Source organism: Pseudophryne corroboree, chromosome 5 (assembly GCF_028390025.1).
Source record: "Pseudophryne corroboree isolate aPseCor3 chromosome 5, aPseCor3.hap2, whole genome shotgun sequence".
NCBI classification, from domain to species: domain Eukaryota; kingdom Metazoa; phylum Chordata; class Amphibia; order Anura; family Myobatrachidae; genus Pseudophryne; species Pseudophryne corroboree.
In genome coordinates, this window is record NC_086448.1 from 686,430,938 (window position 1) to 686,449,359 (window position 18,422).

Genomic DNA, 18,422 nt, shown 5'->3' on the forward strand with positions numbered 1-18,422 from the left:
TTTAGAAATCACTAATTTTTTATCGGGGGAAGCCCACGCTTCTTCACACACTTCATTTAACTCGTGTGAAGGGGGAAAAACCACTGGTTGATTTTTCTCCCCAAACATAATACCCTTTTTAGTGGTACCTGGGTTAATGTCAGAAATGTGCAACACATTTTTCATTGCCGTAATCATGCAACGGATAGCCTTAGTGGAATGTACATTAGTCTCGTCGTCGTCGACACTGGAGTCAGACTCCGTGTCGACATCTGTGTCTGCCATCTAAGGTAGCAGGCGTTTTTGAGCCCCTGATGGCCTTTGAGACGCCTGGGCAGGCACTGGCTGAGCCGGCTGTCCCACAGCTGTTATGTCATCAAACCTTTTATGTAAGGAGTTGACACTGTCGGTTAATACCTTCCACATATCCATCCACTCTGGTGTCGACCCCGCAGGGGGTGATATCACATTTATCGGCACCTGCTCCGCCTCCACATAAGCCTCCTCATCAAACATGTCGACACAGCCGTACCGACACACCGCACACACACAGGGAATGCTCTGACTGAGGACAGGACCCCACCAAGTCCTTTGGGGAGACAGAGAGAGTATGCCAGCACACACCACAGCGCTATATAACAGGGATTTACACTATACAAAGTGATTTTCCCTATAGCAGCTATAATACACAGTATTGCGCCTAAATTTAGTGCCCCCCCTCTCTTTTTTACCCTATTGAGCCTGGAAACTGCAGGGGAGAGCCTGGGGAGCTGTCTTCCAGCAGAACTGTGAAGAGAAAATGGCGCCAGTGGGCTGAGGGAGATAGCCCCGCCCCTTTTTACGGCGGACTTCTCACGCTCTTTTATTAATATTATGGCAGGGGATTTTCACACATATATAGTGTATTAGACTATATTATGTGTGTTTTGCCATTTTTTAAGGTAATCTAATTGCAGCCCAGGGCGCCCCCCCCCCCCCCCCAGCGCCCTGCACCCATCAGTGACCGGAGTATGTGGTGTGCATGGGGAGCAATGGCGCACAGCTGCAGTGCTGTGCGCTACCTTAATGAAGACCGGAGTCTTCAGCCGACGATTTTCTCCTCGGAATCTTCCGTCTTCTGGCTCTGCAAGGGGGACGGCGGCGCGGCTCCGGGACCGGACGACCGAGGCTGGGCCTGTGTTCGATCCCTCTGGAGCTAATGGTGTCCAATAGCCTAGAAGCCCAAGCTAGCTGCAAGCAGGTAGGTTCGCTTCTCTCCCCTAAGTCCCTCGTAGCAGTGAGTCTGTTGCCAGCAGATCTCACTGAAAATAAAAAACCTAACAAATACTTTCTTTACTAAGAGCTCAGGAGAGCCCCTAGTGTGCAACCAGCTCGAGCCGGGCACAGATTCTAACTGAGGTCTGGAGGAGGGGCATAGAGGGAGGAGCCAGTGCACACCAGTAGATCTAATTCTTTCTTCGAGTGCCCAGTCTCCTGCGGAGCCCGTCTATTCCCCATGGTCCTTACGGAGTTCCCAGCATCCACTAGGACGTCAGAGAAAGTCTATTTACACACATACTGGTACTTTGCTTAGACCGGCAATTGCGTTGGCATGGGTATGTAGTGCAGTAGCAGCTTGGACAGATACCCTGTCAGCTGACCTTGATACCCTAGATAGGGATACAATTTTGTTAACATTAGCTCATATTAAGGACGCAGTCTTATATATGAGGGACGCTCAAAGAGACATTGGATTACTGGGTTCAAGAGCCAATGCTATGGCTATTTCGGCAAGAAGAGCCTTATGGATCCGCCAATGGACGGGGGATGCAGACTCAAAAAGGCATATGGAGGTTTTACCTTACAAAGGTGATGTATTGTTTGGGGACGGCCTCGCGGACTTGGTTTCTACAGCTACCGCGGGTAAGTCTACCTTTTTACCTTTTGTTCCCCAACAGCAAAAGAAACCCCCACAATATCAGATGCAGTTCTTTCGGTCGCATAGATCCAGAAGAGGTCGGGGCTCCTCTTTCCTCGCCAGAGGTAAGGGTAGAGGCAAGAGGACACCTGCTGCGGCTGGTTCCCAAGAGCAGAAGTCCTCCCCGGCTTCCGCTAAGTCTACCGCATGACGCTGGGGCTCCCCTGCGGGAGTCCGCACAGGTGGGGGCACGCCTTCGACTATTCAGCCAAGTCTGGGTTCAGTCAGACGTGGACCCTTGGGTGATGGAAATAGTCTCCCAGGGCTTCAAGCTGGAATTCGAAGAGGTGCCCCCACGCCGATTTTTCAAGTCGGCCTTACCAGCTTCTACCCCAGAGGAGCGGGAAGTAGTGCTAGCTGCAATTCAAACGCTGTGTCAACAGCGAGTGATTATCAAGGTTCCCCTGAGCCAACAGGGAAAAGGGTATTATTCAACCCTATTTGTGGTCCCGAAGCCGGATGGTTCGGTCAGGCCTATTTTAAATCTAAAATCCCTAAACCTGTACCTGAAAAGATTCAAATTCAAGATGGAATCGCTCCGAGCGGCGATAGCCTGCCTGGAAGGGGGGGATTTTATGGTGTCGCTGGACATAAAGGATGCTTACCTTCATGTCCCCATATATCCTTCTCATTAGGAGTACCTGAGATTCGCGGTACAGGATTGTCATTATCAGTTTCAGACGTTGCCGTTTGGGCTTTCCACGGCCCCGAGGATTTTCACCAAGATAATGGCGGAACTATTGGTGATCCTGCGCAAGCAAGGAGTCACAATTATCCCATACTTGGACGATCTCCTGATAAAAGCGAGATCAAGAGAGCAATTACTGGAAAACGTGTCACTCTCTCGGAGAGTGCTTCAGCAACATGGGTGGATTCTCAATCTGCCAAAGTCACAGTTGGTTCTGACAACTTGACTAGCGTTCCTAGGAATGATTCTGGACACGGAACAAAAGAAAGTGTTCCTCCCGTTGGAAAAAGTCCAGGACCTCCAGAAGATGGTAAGAGACCTGCTAAAGCCAAAAAGAGTGTCAGTTCATCACTGCACTCGGGTTCTGGGGAAAATGGTGGCAACTTACGAGGCCATTCCCTTCGGCAGGTTCCATGCAAGGACGTTTCAATGGGATCTTATGGACAAATGGTCCGGGTCCCATCTACTATTACATCAAAAAATAACACTGTCCCCCAGGGCCAGGGTATCTCTTCTATGGTGGCTGCAAAGTGCTCACCTTCTAGACGATTGCAGGTTCGGCATTCAGGACTGGGTCCTGGTAACCACGGACGCGAGCCTCCGAGGGTAGGAAGCAGTCACACAAGGAAGGAATTTTCAAGGACTGTGGTCAGACCAGGAGTCCTGTCTATACATCAACATGTTGGAATTAAGGGCCATATACAACAGCCTTCGACAAGCGGAGAGTCTTCTTTGCAACCTACCGGTTCTGATTCAATCAGACAATGTCACAGCAGTGGCTCATGTGAACCACCAAGGCGGGACAAGAAGCAGAGTCGCAATGGCGGAGGTCACCAGGATTCTTCGCTGGGCGGAAAATCACGTAAGTGCTCTGTCAGCTGTCTTCATTCCGGGAGTGGACAACTGGGAAGCAGACTTCCTCAGCAAACGCGATCTCCATCCAGGAGAGTGGGGACTTCATCAAGAAGTCTTTGCAGAGATAACGGGTCTCTGGGGAGTTCCTCAAATAGACATGATGGCATCACGCCTCAACAAGAAGCTTCGGAGGTAATGTGCCAGGTCCCGGGACCCTCAGGCAATAGCAGTAGACGCTCTGGTAACGCCATGGGTATTCCAGTCGGTCTATGTATTTCCTCCTCTTCCTCTCATCACAAAAGTGTTGAGGATCATAAGACGAAAAAGAGTACAGACAATACTCATTGTTCCAGACTGGCCTCGAAGGGCTGGTACTCAGATCATCTTCAGGAGATGCTCACAGAAGATCCTTGGCCTCTTCCTCTAAGGGAGGACCTGTTACAGCAGGGGCCCTGCATGTTCCAAGACTTACCGCGGTTACGTTTGACGGCATGGCGGTTGAACACCGGATCATAGCTGAGAAGGGTATTTCGGAGGAGGTCATACCTACTCTAATAAAAGCTAGGAAGGAGGTGAAGGCAAAACATTATCACCGTATCTGGCGGAAATATGTCTCTTGGTGTGAAACAAAGAATGCTCCTATGGAAGATTTCCATCTGGGTCGTTTTCTCCACTTCCTACAGACAGGAGTGGATATGGGCCTAAAGTTAGGCTCTGATAAAGTACAGATTTCGGCCCTGTCGATATTCTTTCAGAAGGAATTGGCTTCTCTTCCAGAAGTCCAGACTTTTGTAAAAGGAGTGCTGCACATCCAGCCTCCTTTTGTGCCCCCAGTGGCACCATGGGACCTGAACGTGGTGTTGCAGTTCCTTAAATCTCACTGGTTTGAACCCCTTAAAACGGTTGAGTTGAAATTTCTCACCTGGAAGGTGGTCATGTTGTTAACCTTGGCATCTGCCACGTGTGTCAGAATTGGCGGCCTTGTCTCACAAGAGCCCCTACTTGATTTTTCATGTGGATAGAGCGGAATTGAGGACTCGTCCTCAACTTTTACCTAAGGTGGTGTCTTCATTTCATATGAACCAACCTATAGTGGTGCCTGTGGCTACGAATGACTTGGAGGATTCCATGTCCCTGGATGTAGTCAGGGCCTTAAAGATTTATGTAGCCAGGACGGCTAGAATTAGGAAAACAGAAGCATTGTTTGTCCTGTATGCTGCCAACAAGATTGACGTGCCTACTTCGAAGTAGACTATTGCTCGCTGGATCTGTAACACGATTCAGCAGGCTTATGTTACGGCTGGATTGCCGTTACCGCATTCAGTAAAGGCCCATTCCACTAGGAAGGTGGGCTCTTCTTGAGCGGCTGCCCGGGGCGTCTCGGCATTACAGCTTTGCCGAGCAGCGACTTGGTCGGGTTCAAACACTTTTGCTAAATTCTACAAGTTTGATACCCTGGCTGATGAGGACCTTGCATTTGCTCAGTCGGTGCTGCAGAGTCATCCGCACTCTCCCGCCCGATTGGGAGCTTTGGTATAAACCCCATGGTCCTTACGGAGTCCCCAGTATCCTCTAGGACGTAAGAGAAAATAAGATTTTAAACCTACCGGTAAATCTTTTTCTCCTAGTCCGTAGAGGATGCTGGGCGCCCGTCCCAGTGCGGAAAATCTGCGAGACTTGTATATAGTTATTGCTTACATAAGGGTTATGTTACAGTTAGAATCGGTCTTGGACCGATGCTGTTGTTAGTTCATACTGTTCACTGGTTATGTGTATTCCAGGTTATATGGTATGATTGGTGTGGGCTGGTATGAATCTTGCCCTTAGATTAACAAAATCCTTTCCTCGTATTGTCCATCTCCTCTGGGCACAGTTCTCTAACTGAGGTCTGGAGGAGGGGCATAGAGGGAGGAGCCAGTGCACACCCATACTAAAAGTTCTTTTAGGTGCCCATGTCTCCTGTGGAGCCCGTCTATACCCCATGGTCCTTACGGAGTCCCCAGCATCCTCTACAGACTAGGAGAAAAAGATTTACCGGTAGGTTTAAAATCTTATTTTTTCGCCATTGGGTAGTACGTAGGGGTCTTTTCAAACTTTTTCCTTGGGGCCTACAATATATATATGTATGCCCCTGGATTGGCTCATTGTAGTATGGTATGAAATGAACTGGAAGGCATTATATTATATTATATAATATGAACCGGGGCACTAATGAGGCAAAATATGAACAGGGAGCACTAAATATCATAATGTGAATTGGGGATACTGTGCAGCATAATGTGTACTGGCCGCTCTGAAATGTGACATAGGGTGAACTTAAGCACTACTGCGATTCATAAAAGAAACTCTGGCACTACTATGGGGTATAACATTAAATAAGGCACTACTAAATGAACTAGAGCACAGGTTCTCAAACTCGGTCCTCAAGACCCCACACAGTGCATGTTTTGCAGATCTCCTCACAAAATCACAAGTGAAATAATTAGCTCTACCTGTGGACCTTTTAAAATGTGTCAGTGAGCAATTAATACACCTGTGCACCTGCTGGGTTACCTGCAAAACATGCACTGTGTGGGGTTCTGAGGACCGAGTTTGAGAACCTATGAACTAGAGCACTATTATAGGGCATAAAATTAACAACTGCCGCAGAGAAGTGTCTCTCTAGAAGTATTGGGACAGGGGCCCATTCAAAATGTTGCTGCAGGACCAATGGCAGCCTTTTCCTGGCAGCGCCTGTGCTGGGGAGGGAGAAAAGGAAAGCCACCACTTTCCAAAGCTCGAGCTTCAGGAAGACTGTATTTTACCCATTACAGCAACGGGTGATATGTGTGCAGACGGCATATCGCACACCTTATATACCCACGTCAAATGTAGGAGGTGGTCATAATAATGTGACTCGACAGTATAGTATACATACACACTAATATATATTATATCTTCTATATATATATATATATATCTTCTGTGGAATACACATATAAAAATTCAAAAGGGGGATTCTTGGGAGTCGGTATGTTAGGGATAACTTGATATATATGTGAATTATAATTTTCCATTTTATTTGGGACCATGTTACAGATGGATAGTTAGTGGCTGGATGTGTTACAGACATACCCATTAATCGAATTGAAGATCTTCACATACTCTGACTCAGAGAGATTGATCCTGAAAAGACGAAGAATTGATACCAAGTTAAATAACTGCAGACGCTCAAGATTCTTAGCAGAGACTGTCAGATCACATCTGTTGCCCTTTTGCTGCAGAATAAATAAGCTTCCCTAATGCAGCACAATAATTTACCAGTTTGTTAAAATAAGAATTTACTCACCGGTAATTCTATTTCTCGTAGTCCGTAGTGGATGCTGGGAACTCCGTAAGAACCATGGGGAATAGCGGGCTCCGAAGGAGGCTGGGCACTCTAGAAAGATCTTAGACTACCTGGTGTGCACTGGCTCCTCCCACCATGACCCCCCTCCAAGCCTCAGTTAGGTACTGTGCCCGGACGAGCGTACACAATAAGGAAGGATTTTGAATCCCGGGTAAGACTCATACCAGCCACACCAATCACACCGTACAACTCGTGATATGAAACACAGTTAACAGTATGAAATAATAGAGCCTCTCAACAGATGGCTCAACAATAACCCGATTTAGTTAACAATAACTATGTACAAGTATTGCAGATAAACCGCACTTGGGATGGGCGCCCAGCATCCACTACGGACTACGAGAAATAGAATTACCGGTGAGTAAATTCTTATTTTCTCTAACGTCCTAGTGGATGCTGGGAACTCCGTAAGGACCATGGGGATTATACCAAAGCTCCCAAACGGGCGGGAGAGTGCGGATGACTCTGCAGCACTGAATGAGAGAACTCCAGGTCCTCCTCAGTCAGGGTATCAAATTTGTAGAATTTTGCAAACGTGTTTGCCCCTGACCAAGTAGCTGCTCGGCAAAGTTGTAAAGCCGAGACCTCTCGGGCAGCCGCCCAAGACGAGCCCACCTTCCTTGTGGAATGGGCATTGACAGATTTTGGCTGTGGCAGGCCTGCCACAGTATGTGCAAGCTGAATTGTACTACAAATCCAACGAGCAATAGTCTGCTTAGAAGCAGGAGCACCCAGCTTGTTAGGTGCATATAGGATAAACAGCGAGTCAGATTTTCTGACTCTAGCCGTTCTGGAAACATATATTTTCAGTGCCCTGACAACGTCTAGCAACTTGGAGTCCTCCAAGTCCCTAGTAGCCTAGGCACCACAATAGGCTGGTTCAGGTGAAACGCTGACACCACCTTTGGGAGAAACTGGGGACGAGTCCTCAATTCTGCCCTATCCATATGGAAATTCAAATAAGGGCTTTTACAAGACAAAGCCGCCAACTTTGATAATCGCCTGGCAGAAGCCAAGGCCAATAACATAACCACCTTCCACGTGAGATATTTCAGATCCACAGTTTTTAGTGGTTCAAACCAATGTGATTTTAAGAAACTCAACACCACGTTGAGATCCCAAGGTGCCACAGGAGGCACAAACGGGGGCTGACTCTGCAGCACTCCTTTTATAAATGTCTGAACTTCAGGTACTGAAGCTAGTTCTTTTTGAAAGAAAATCGACAGAGCCGAGATCTGTACCTTAATGGAACCCAATTTAAGGCCCATAGTCACTCCTGCTTGCAGGAAATGCAGAAATCGACCTAGTTGAAATTCCTCTGTTGGGGCCCTTTCGGCCTCACACCATGCAACATATTTTTGCCATATGCGGTGATAATGAGTTGCTGTAACCTCTTTCCTGGCTTTAGTAAGCGTAGGAATGACTTCCTCCGGAATGCCCTTTTCCTTCAGGATCCGGCGTTCAACCGCCATGCCGACAAACGCAGCCGCGGTAAGTCTTGGAACAGACAGGGCCCCTGCTGCCGCAGGTCCTGTCTGAGTGGCAGAGGCCATGGGTCCTCTGATATAAATTCTTGAAGTTCTGGGTACCAAGCTCTTCTTGGCCATCCACGAGTATCGTTCTTACTCCTCGCCTTCTTATTATTCTCAGTACCTTTGGTATGAGAGGCAGAGGGGAGAACACATAAACCGACTGGTACACCCACGGTGTTACCAGAGCGTCCATAGCTATCGCCTGAGGGTCCCTTGACCCGGTGCAATATCTTTTATAGCTTTTTGTTGAGGCGGGACGCCATCATGTCCACCTGTGGCCTTTCCCAATGGTGTACAATCCTATTGGAAGACTTCTGGAGGAAGTCCCCATTCTCCCGGGTGGAGGTCGTGTCTGTTGAGAAGATCTGCTTCCCAGTTGTCCACTCCGGGAATGAACACTGCTGACAGTGCTAACACATGATTTTCCGCCTATCGGAGAATCCTTGTGGCTTCTGCCATCGCCATCCTGCTTCTTGTGCCGCCCTGTTGGTTTACATGGGCGACTGCCGTGATGTTGTCTGATTGGATCAGTACCGGCTGGTTTTGAAGCAGAGGCCTTGCCGGCCTCAGGGCATTGTAAATGGCCCTCAGGTCCAGAATATTTATGTGTAGGGAAATAACCTGACTTGACCAAAGTCCCTGGAAATTTCTTCCCTGTGTGACTGCCTCCCAGCCTCAAAGGCTGGAATCCATGGTCACTAGGACCTAGTCCTGTATGCCGAACCTGCGGCCCTCTTGAAGATGGGCACTCTGCAGCCACCACAGTAGAGATACCCTGGTCCTTGGAGACAGGGTTATCAGCCTATGCATCGGAAGATGCGATCCGGACCACTTGTCCAACAGGTCCCTCTGAAAAGTTCTTGTATGGAACCTGCCTAATGGGATTGCTTCGTAGGAAGCTACCATTTTTCCCAGGACTCGCGTGCAATGATGCACCGCTACCTATTTTGGCTTCAGGAGGTCTCTGACTAGAGATGACAACTCCTTGGCTTTCTCCTCCGGGAGAAACACTATTTCTGGTTTATGTCCAGAACCATCCCCAGGAACAGTAGACATGTCATAGGAACCAGCTGTGACTTTGGACTGTTTAGAATCCAACCATGCTGTTGTAGCACTTTCCAAAATAGTGCTACCCCGACTACCAACTGCTCCTTGGACCTCGCCCTTATAACGAGATTGTCCAAGTACGGGATAATTACAACTCCCTTTTTTTGAAGGAGTATCAACATTTCGGCCATTACCTTGATAAAACACCCTCGGTGCCATATACAGTCCAAACGGCAGTGTCTGGACTTGGTAATGGTAATCCTGTACCACAATCTGAGGTACTCCTGGCGAGGATGGTAAATGGGGACATGCAGGTAAGCATCCTTGATGTCCCAGGATACCATGTAATCCCCCTCGTCCAGGCTTGGAATAACCGCCCTGAGCGATTCCATCTTGAACTTGAATTTTTGTGTTCAAGGATTTTAAATATAAAATGGGTCACACCGAACCATGCGGTTTCGGTACCCCAACCCGTGTGGAATACTAACCCCGTCCTTGTTGAAGTAGGGGCACCTTGAGTATTACCTGCTGGGAATACCGCTTATTAATTGCCTCTAGCACAGCCTCCCTGCCTGAGGGAGTTGTCAGCAAGGCATATTTTAGGAAACGGCTGGGGGGAGACATCTCGAATTCCAGCTTGTACCCCTGAAATACTACTTGAAAGAAACAGGGATCCACCTGTGAGCGAGCCCACTAATTGCTGAAATTTTTGAGACGGCCCCCCACCGTACCTGGCTACACCTGTGGAGCACCCGCGTCATGGTGTGGCCTCACAGGAGGCGGGGGAAGAATCTTGATTCTGGGAACAGGCTGACTGGTGCAGCTTTTTTCCCTCTACCCTTGTCTCTGTACAGAAAGGAAGCGCCATTTGACCCGCTTGCTTTTCTGAAGCCGAAAGGACTGTACCTTTGTCTGTGAGGAAACTTGAGGTAAAATTATTTCTTCCCAGCAGTTGCTGTGGATACGAGGTCCCAGAGACCATCCCCAAATAATTCCTCACCCTTATAAGGCTCTCTATGCGCTTTTTAAGTCAGCATCACCTGTCCAGTGACAGGTCTCTAATATCCTCCTGACAGAATGGACATTACATTTATTTTGGATGCCAGTCGGCAAAATATCCCTCTGTGCATCCCCCATATATAAGACGACGTCTTTAATATGTTTTTATGTTTGCCAACTAGTATCCCTGTTTGACAGGGTCACCGACCACGCTGCAGCAGCACTATCTGCAGGTCTCAGTCTAGTACCTGAGTGTGTAAATACAGACTTCAGGATAGCCTCCTGTTTTTTATCAACAGGTACCTATTAAAGTGGCCGTATCCTAAGACGGCAGTGCCACCTTTTTTGACAAATGTGTGAGCGCCTTATCCACCCTAGGGGATATCTCCCAGCGTAACTTATCCACCTGGCGGGAAAGGGTACGCCATCAGTAACTTTTTATAAATTACCAGTTTCTTAACGGGGGAACCCACGCTTTCACACACTTCATTTATTCATCTGATGGGGGAACAAAACACTACCTGTTTTTTCTCCCCAAACCTAAAACCCATTTTTAGAGGTGCTTGGGTTAAAGTCAGAAATGTATAACACATTTTTTATTGCCGGGATCACGTCACGGATGTTCCTAGTGGATTGTGTATATGTCTCCACCTTGTCGACACTGGAGTCAGACTCCGTGTCGACATCTGTGTCTGCCATCTGAGAGAGCGGGCGTTTTTGAGCCCCTGATGGCCTTTGAGACGCCTGGGCAGGCGCGGGCTGCGAAGCCGGCTGTCCCACAGCTGTTACGTCATCCACCCTTTTATGTAAGGAGTTGACACTGTCGGTTAATACCTTTCACCTATCCATCCACTCTGGTGTCGACCCCACAGGGGGCGACATCACATATATAGGCCTCTGTTCTGTCACCATATAAGCCTCCTCATTCAACATGTCGACACAGCCGTACCGACACACCGCAGACACACAGGGAATGCTCTAAACGAGGACAGGACCCACAATAGCCCTTTGGGGGGACAGAGTAAGAGTATGCCAGCACACACCAGAGCGCTATATATATACAGGGACTAACTGAGTTATGTCCCTAATAGCTTTTATATAATATACTGTATACAGTGCCAATTTTAATGCCCCCCCTCTCTTTTCCCTCTTACTGTACTGTAGAATTGCAGGGAAGAGCCAGGGAGCTTCCCTCCAGCCGAGCTGTGAGGGAAAAATGGCGCCAGTGTGCTGAGGAGATAGGCTCCGCCCCTTTTTCGCGGCCTATTCTCCCGTTTTTTATGGAATTCTGGCAGGGGTATTTACCTCATATATAGCCCCTGGGGCCATATATTGAGGTATTTTAGCCAGCCAAGGTGTTTTTATTGCTGCCTCAGGGCGCCCCCCCCAGCGCCCTGCACCCTCAGTGACCGGAGTGTGAAGTGTGTGAGAGGAGCAATGGCGCACAGCTGCAGTGCTGTGCGCTACCTTGGTGAAGACAGAGTCTTCATGCCGCCGATTTTCCGGACCATCTTCTTGCTTCTGGCTCTGTAAGGGGGACGGCGGCGCGGCTCCGGGACCGAACATCAAGGCTGGGCCTGCGGTCGATCCCTCTGGAGCTAATGGTGTCCAGTAGCCTAAGAAGCCCAATCCGGCTGCAAGCAGGCGAGTTCGCTTCTTCTCCCCTTAGTCCCTCGCTGCAGTGAGCCTGTTGCCAGCAGGTCTCACTGAAAATAACAAATTCTAAGACTATAACTTTCTAAGAGCTCAGGAGAGCCCCTAGTGTGCATCCAACCTCGGCCGGGCACGAAATCTAACTGAGGCTTGGAGGGGGGTCATGGTGGGAGGAGCCAGTGCACACCAGGTAGTCTAAGATCTTTCTAGAGTGCCCAGCCTCCTTCGGAGCCCGCTATTCCCCATGGTTCTTACGGAGTTCCCAGCATCCACTAGGACGTTAGAGAAATAAAGGTTCCTCCTTGAGGTCCAAAGGTGGGTACACACTGATAGATATATCTGCCGATCAATTGATTGGCAGATATATCTATGGATGGATTGGGCAGTGTGCTGTGCATACACACAGACTGATCAGTCGGGGACTGACGTCATGAACTGGGCGGGCGTGTACCCACACCCGCCCAGTTCAGGTGCCAATCACTGCCGTTTGCCGCAGCATGTGTACGGGCGGTCGGCCGACCGCCCATACACACACAGCGGGGCGCCAATATATCGGTAGATATTGGCTGTCAGCTGCGCTGCAGGGCCGACGCAATATGTCTGTAAACGATGGAGTTTACAGACATATCGCCCATACACACTGGCCGACGGACCCGCGATATAGCGGCCGTTCAATAAAACGGCTGATATATCGGCTAGTGTGTACGGGCATTTACATTTTAGGCCTCATTATAGGAGAGGTGTATATATGCACAGCTAAATGATACAGTAGATTGGACTTGCCGGTTGGAGCATCTGGCTGAGGGTGTTATTGTGCGAGTTCAGTACAGTAGGGTTTGGAGAATCAAATCAAGCATGTCCCTTATACCCCTTTCAGACCGCCAGCTTTCAACTCAGGTTAATGCACATGAGCGCGCATAACCAGTATTGCTGTGCGGTCGGAAAGGGCCCAGTTGGAATAATCTGGGTCGAGGGACCCGGTATTGCAACTCGGGTAGCGAGCAGGGTTGAATGTGTGTTCAACCTGGCTCGCTGTGCTGTGAGATCGGGAAGCCGGGTCGATGCAACCCGATCATGTGATCTCCAAGCACAGCCCCCACCCGCGTCACCGCTGACGTCACCAACCTGGCAATATGCAGGGTTAGGGACAGCGGTGGTGAGGGCCTGAGGCGGGCTGCACCCATGTATGGCTCTCGCGTGCGACCTGCCTCAGGCGGTCTGAAAGGGGCATTAGTGATACATCTGATTTTGACGCAGACTCATTGGAAAGTGTAATTTTGTGGCTCCCATAATTCTGGAGGGAGTTTGAGTTGATGAGATGTCTGCTATAACTTGTATTCCGGATGCATTTATACACTTGATATCAAGCTACCTGTATCTGGCACAACTGGAAAAGGGGCACCAGAAGCATAAATGTACACCCATTATTTTATAGATACAATGTATACAATGTTCTTATTCAGGGGAATTCTGTGTTTATTATACTTTGTTTTTTGTTTAGATGTTTTCACAAAAATACAAATAAAAACATGTTATAATTACATTCAAAAGTGGGAGGGTTTAGCGTTATTTGAGGGGGGCAAGGTTTTGTATCCTCTCACCTAGCTTACCCAATGTTAGAAACATATTGCCCATCAGTCGTACATGGTGATCTAAGGCGCCGGCTAGGCTTCAACTCCTTGGCCTCCTCTCTTCTGGAAAAGCCGCCCCAGCTACTAAGTAACCAGGACACTTATGCTGATCAGCTATGACCCATCAGCTGCATCTCTATGTATGAATAATGGTGGTCATTCCAAGTTGATCGCTCGCTGACGATTTTCGCAGCGCAGCAATCAGATGAAAAAACGGCAAAAATGTGCATGGTACCAAGTACTTTCACAAAAAACTTTGTACTTTCACACAAGCTCGAGCGACGTTTTTTCATCGCTCGAGTGTTCGTAGTGTGATTGACAGGAAGTGGGTATTTCTGGGCGGAAACTGGACGTTTTCAGGGAGTGTGGTAAAAAACGCAGGCGTGCCAGATAAAAACGCAGGAGTGGCTGGAGAAACGGGGGAGTGGCTGGCCGAATGCAGGGCGTGTTTGTGACGTCAAACCAGGAACTAAACGGACTGAGGTGATCGCAATCTAGGAGTAGGTCTGGAGCTACTCAGAAACTGCAGGGAATTATTTAGTAGCAGTTCTGCTAATGTTTCGTTCGCTATTCTGCTAAGCTAAGATACACTCCCAGAGGGCGGCGGCCTAGCGTGTGCAATGCTGCTAAAAGCAGCTAGCGAGCGAACTCGGAATGAGGGCCATATTCAAAAAACTACTTTTACCAATACTGCCTTCTGCTCCAATGCAATTGAAATAAGGCACTGTAGTATTATTACAGTGGATAAATGCAGGCCTGTTTGGGAACCCCAGGGCCCTGATTGCAGGCTGAAAGACTATCAATATAGAAAAACATTCCAGAGATAGGAATTTTAGTCAGAAAAATAAGAATTTACTTACCGATAATTCTATTTCTCATAGTCCGTAGTGGATGCTGGGACTTCCGTAAGGACCATGGGGAATAGCGGCTCCGCAGGAGACTGGGCACAAAAAGTAAAAGCTTTAGACTAGCTGGTGTGCACTGGCTCCTCCCCCTATGACCCTCCTCCAAGCCTCAGTTAGGATACTGTGCCCGGACGAGCGTACATAATAAGGAAGGATTTTGAATCCCGGGTAAGACTCATACCAGCCACACCAATCACACTGTACAACCTGTGATCTGAACCCAGTTAACAGTATGATAAACGTAGGAGCCTCTGAAAAGATGGCTCACAACAATAAACAACCCGATTTTTTTGTAACAATAACTATATACAAGTATTGTAGACAATCCGCACTTGGGATGGGCGCCCAGCATCCACTACGGACTATGAGAAATATAATTATCGGTAAGTAAATTCTTATTTTCTCTGACGTCCTAGTGGATGCTGGGACTTCCGTAAGGACCATGGGGATTATACCAAAGCTCCCAAACGGGCGGGAGAGTGCGGATGACTCTGCAGCACCGAATGAGAGAACTCCAGGTCCTCCTCAGCCAGGGTATCGAATTTGTAAAATTTTGCAAACGTGTTTGCCCCTGACCAAGTAGCTGCTCGGCAAAGTTGTAAAGCCGAGACCCCTCGGGCAGCCGCCCAAGATGAGCCCACTTTTCTTGTGGAATGGGCTTTAACAGATTTTGGCTGTGGCAGTCCTGCCACAGAATGTGCAAGCTGAATTGTACTACAAATCCAACGAGCAATCGTCTGCTTAGAAGCAGGAGCACCCAGCTTGTTGGGTGCATACAGGATAAACAGCGAGTCAGATTTTCTGACTCCAGCCGTCCTGGAAACATATTTTCAGGGCCCTGACTACGTCCAACAACTTGGAGTCCTCCAAGTCCCTAGTAGCCGCAGGCACCACAATAGGTTGGTTTATGTGAAACGCTGAAACCACCTTAGGGAGAAATTGAGGACGAGTCCTCAATTCTGCCCTGTCTGAATGAAAAATTAGGTAAGGGCTTTTATATGACAAAGCCGCCATTTCTGAGACACGCCTGGCTGACGCCAGAGCTAACAGCATGACCACCTTCCATGTGAGAAATTTTAATTCCACAGTGGTGAGTGGTTCAAACCAATGTGATTTTAGGAACCCTAAAACTACATTGAGATCCCAAGGTGCCACTGGTGGCACAAAAGGAGGTTGTATATGCAGTACCCCCTTGACAAACGTCTGAACTTCAGGCAATGAAGCCAGTTCTTTCTGGAAGAAGATCGACAGGGCCGAAATTTGAACCTTAATGGATCCTAATTTTAGGCCCATAGACAGTCCTGCTTGCAGGAAATGCAGGAAACGACCCAGTTGAAATTCCTCTGTGGGGGCCTTCTTAGCCTCACACCAGGAAACATATTTTCGCCAAATGCGGTGATAATGTTTCGCAGTTACATCCTTCCTGGCTTTGATCAGGGTAGGGATGACTTCATCTGGAATGCCTTTTTCCATCAGGATCCGGCGTTCAACCGCCATGCCGTCAAACGCAGCCGCGGTAAGTCTTGGAACAGACAAGGTCCCTGCTGGAGCAGGTCCTTTCTGAGAGGTAGAGGCCACGGGTCCTCCGTGAGCATCTCTTGAAGTTCCGGGTACCAAGTCCTTCTTGGCCAATCCGGAGCCACGAGTATAGTTCTTACTCCTCTCCTTCTTATGATTCTCAGTACTTTGGGTATGAGAGGCAGAGGAGGGAACACATACACTGACTGGTACACCCACGGTGTTACCAGAGCGTCCACCGCTATTGCCTGAGGGTCCCTTGACCTGGCGCAATATCTGTCCAGTTTTTTGTTGAGACGGGACGCCATCATGTCCACCTTTGGTTTTTCCCAACGGTTTACAATCACTTGAAAGACTTCTGGGTGAAGTCCCCACTCCCCCGGGTGGAGGTCGTGTCTGCTGAGGAAGTCTGCTTCCCAGTTGTCCACTCCCGGAATGAACACTGCTGACAGTGCCACCACATGATTTTCCGCCCAGCGAAGAATCCTTGCAGCTTCTGCCATTGCCCTCCTGCTTCTTGTGCCGCCCTGTCTGTTGACGTGGGCGACTGCCGTGATGTTGTCCGATTGGATCAATACCGACTGACCCTGAAGCAGAGGCCTTGCTTGACTTAGGGCATTGTAAATGGCCCTTAGTTCCAGGATATTTATGTGAAGAGACGTTTCCATGCTTGACCACAAGCCCTGGAAATTTCTTCCCTGTGTGACTGCTCCCCAGCCTCTCAGGCTGGCATCGGTGGTCACCAGCATCCAATCCTGAATGCCGAATCTGCGGCCCTCTAGAAGATGAGCACTCTGTAACCACCACAGGAGAGACACCCTTGTCCTTGGAGATAGGGTTATCCGCTGATGCATCTGAAGATGCGATCCGGACCATTTGTCCAGCAGATCCCACTGAAAAGTTCTTGCATGGAATCTTCCGAATGGAATCGCTTCGTAAGAAGCCACCATTTTTCCCAGGACTCTCGTGGCCTGGTTTTAGGAGTTTCCTGACTAGCTCGGATAACTCCCTGGCCTTCTCCTCCGGGAGAAACACCTTTTTCTGGACTGTGTCCAGAATCATCCCCAGGAACAGTAGACGTGTTGTTGGAATCAGCTGTGATTTTGGGATATTTAGGATCCACCCGTGCTGACGTAGCACTACCTGAGATAGTGCTACTCCGACCTCTAACTGTTCCCTGGACCTTGCCCTTATCAGGAGATCGTCCAAGTAAGGGATAATTAAGACGCCTTTTCTTCGAAGAAGAATCATCATTTCGGCCATTACCTTGGTAAAGACCCGTGTTGCCGTGGACAATCCAAACGGCAGCGTCTGAAACTGATAATGACAGTTTTGTACCACAAACCTGAGGTACCCTTGGTGAGAAGGGTAGATTGGGACATGGAGATAAGCATCTTTGATGTCCAGAGACACCATATAGTCCCCTTCTTCCAGGTTCGCTATCACTGCTCTGAGTGACTCCATCTTGAATTTGAACCTTTTTATGTAAGTGTTCAAGGATTTTAGATTTAAAATTGGTCTCACCGAGCCGTCCGGCTTCGGTACCACAAACAGCGTGGAATAATACCCCTTTCCCTGTTGTAGGAGGGGTACCTTGATTATCACCTGCTGGGAATACAGCTTGTGAATAGCTTCCACTACCGCCTCCCTGTCGGAGGGAGACGTTGGTAGAGCAGACTTCAGGAACCGGCGAGGGGGAGACGTCTCGAATTCCAATTTGTACCCCTGTGATACTACCTGCAGGAACCAGGGGTCCACTTGCGAGTGAGTCCACTGCGCGCTGAAATTCTTGAGACAGCCCCCCACCGTGCCTGAGTCCGCTTGTAAGGCCCCAGCGTCATGCTGAAGACTTGGCAGAAGCGGGGGAGGGCTTCTGCTCCTGGGAAGAGGCTGCCTGGTGCAGTCTTTTTCCCCTTCCTCTGCCCCGGGGCAGAAATGAGTGGCCTTTTGCCCGCTTGCCCTTATGGGAACGAAAGGACTGAGTTTGAAAAGACGGTGTCTTTTTCTGCTGAGAGGTGACCTGGGGTAAAAAGGTGGATTTTCCAGCCGTTGCTGTGGCCACCAGGTCCGATAGACCGACCCCAACTAACTCCTCCCCTTTATACGGCAATACTTCCATATGTCGTTTGGAATCCGCATCACCTGACCACTGTCGCGTCCATAACGCTCTTCTGGCAGAAATGGACATCGCACTCACTCTAGATGCCAGGGTGCAAATATCCCTCTGTGCATCTCGCATATATAGTAATGCATCCTTTAATGCTCTATAG

General features: G+C 48.8%; 1 protein-coding gene across 1 annotated transcript in view; it reads right to left on the reverse strand.

Annotated features, from left to right (window-relative positions):
• GGH (gamma-glutamyl hydrolase) overlaps positions 1 to 18,422 on the reverse strand; it is a 56,671-nt gene that overhangs the window by 24,560 nt on the left and 13,689 nt on the right. Inside the window, exon 3 of the mRNA XM_063923782.1 lies at positions 6,594 to 6,644. Coding sequence (XP_063779852.1) covers positions 6,594 to 6,644 — 51 coding nt within the window. The remainder of the gene's footprint in view (positions 1 to 6,593; positions 6,645 to 18,422) is intronic.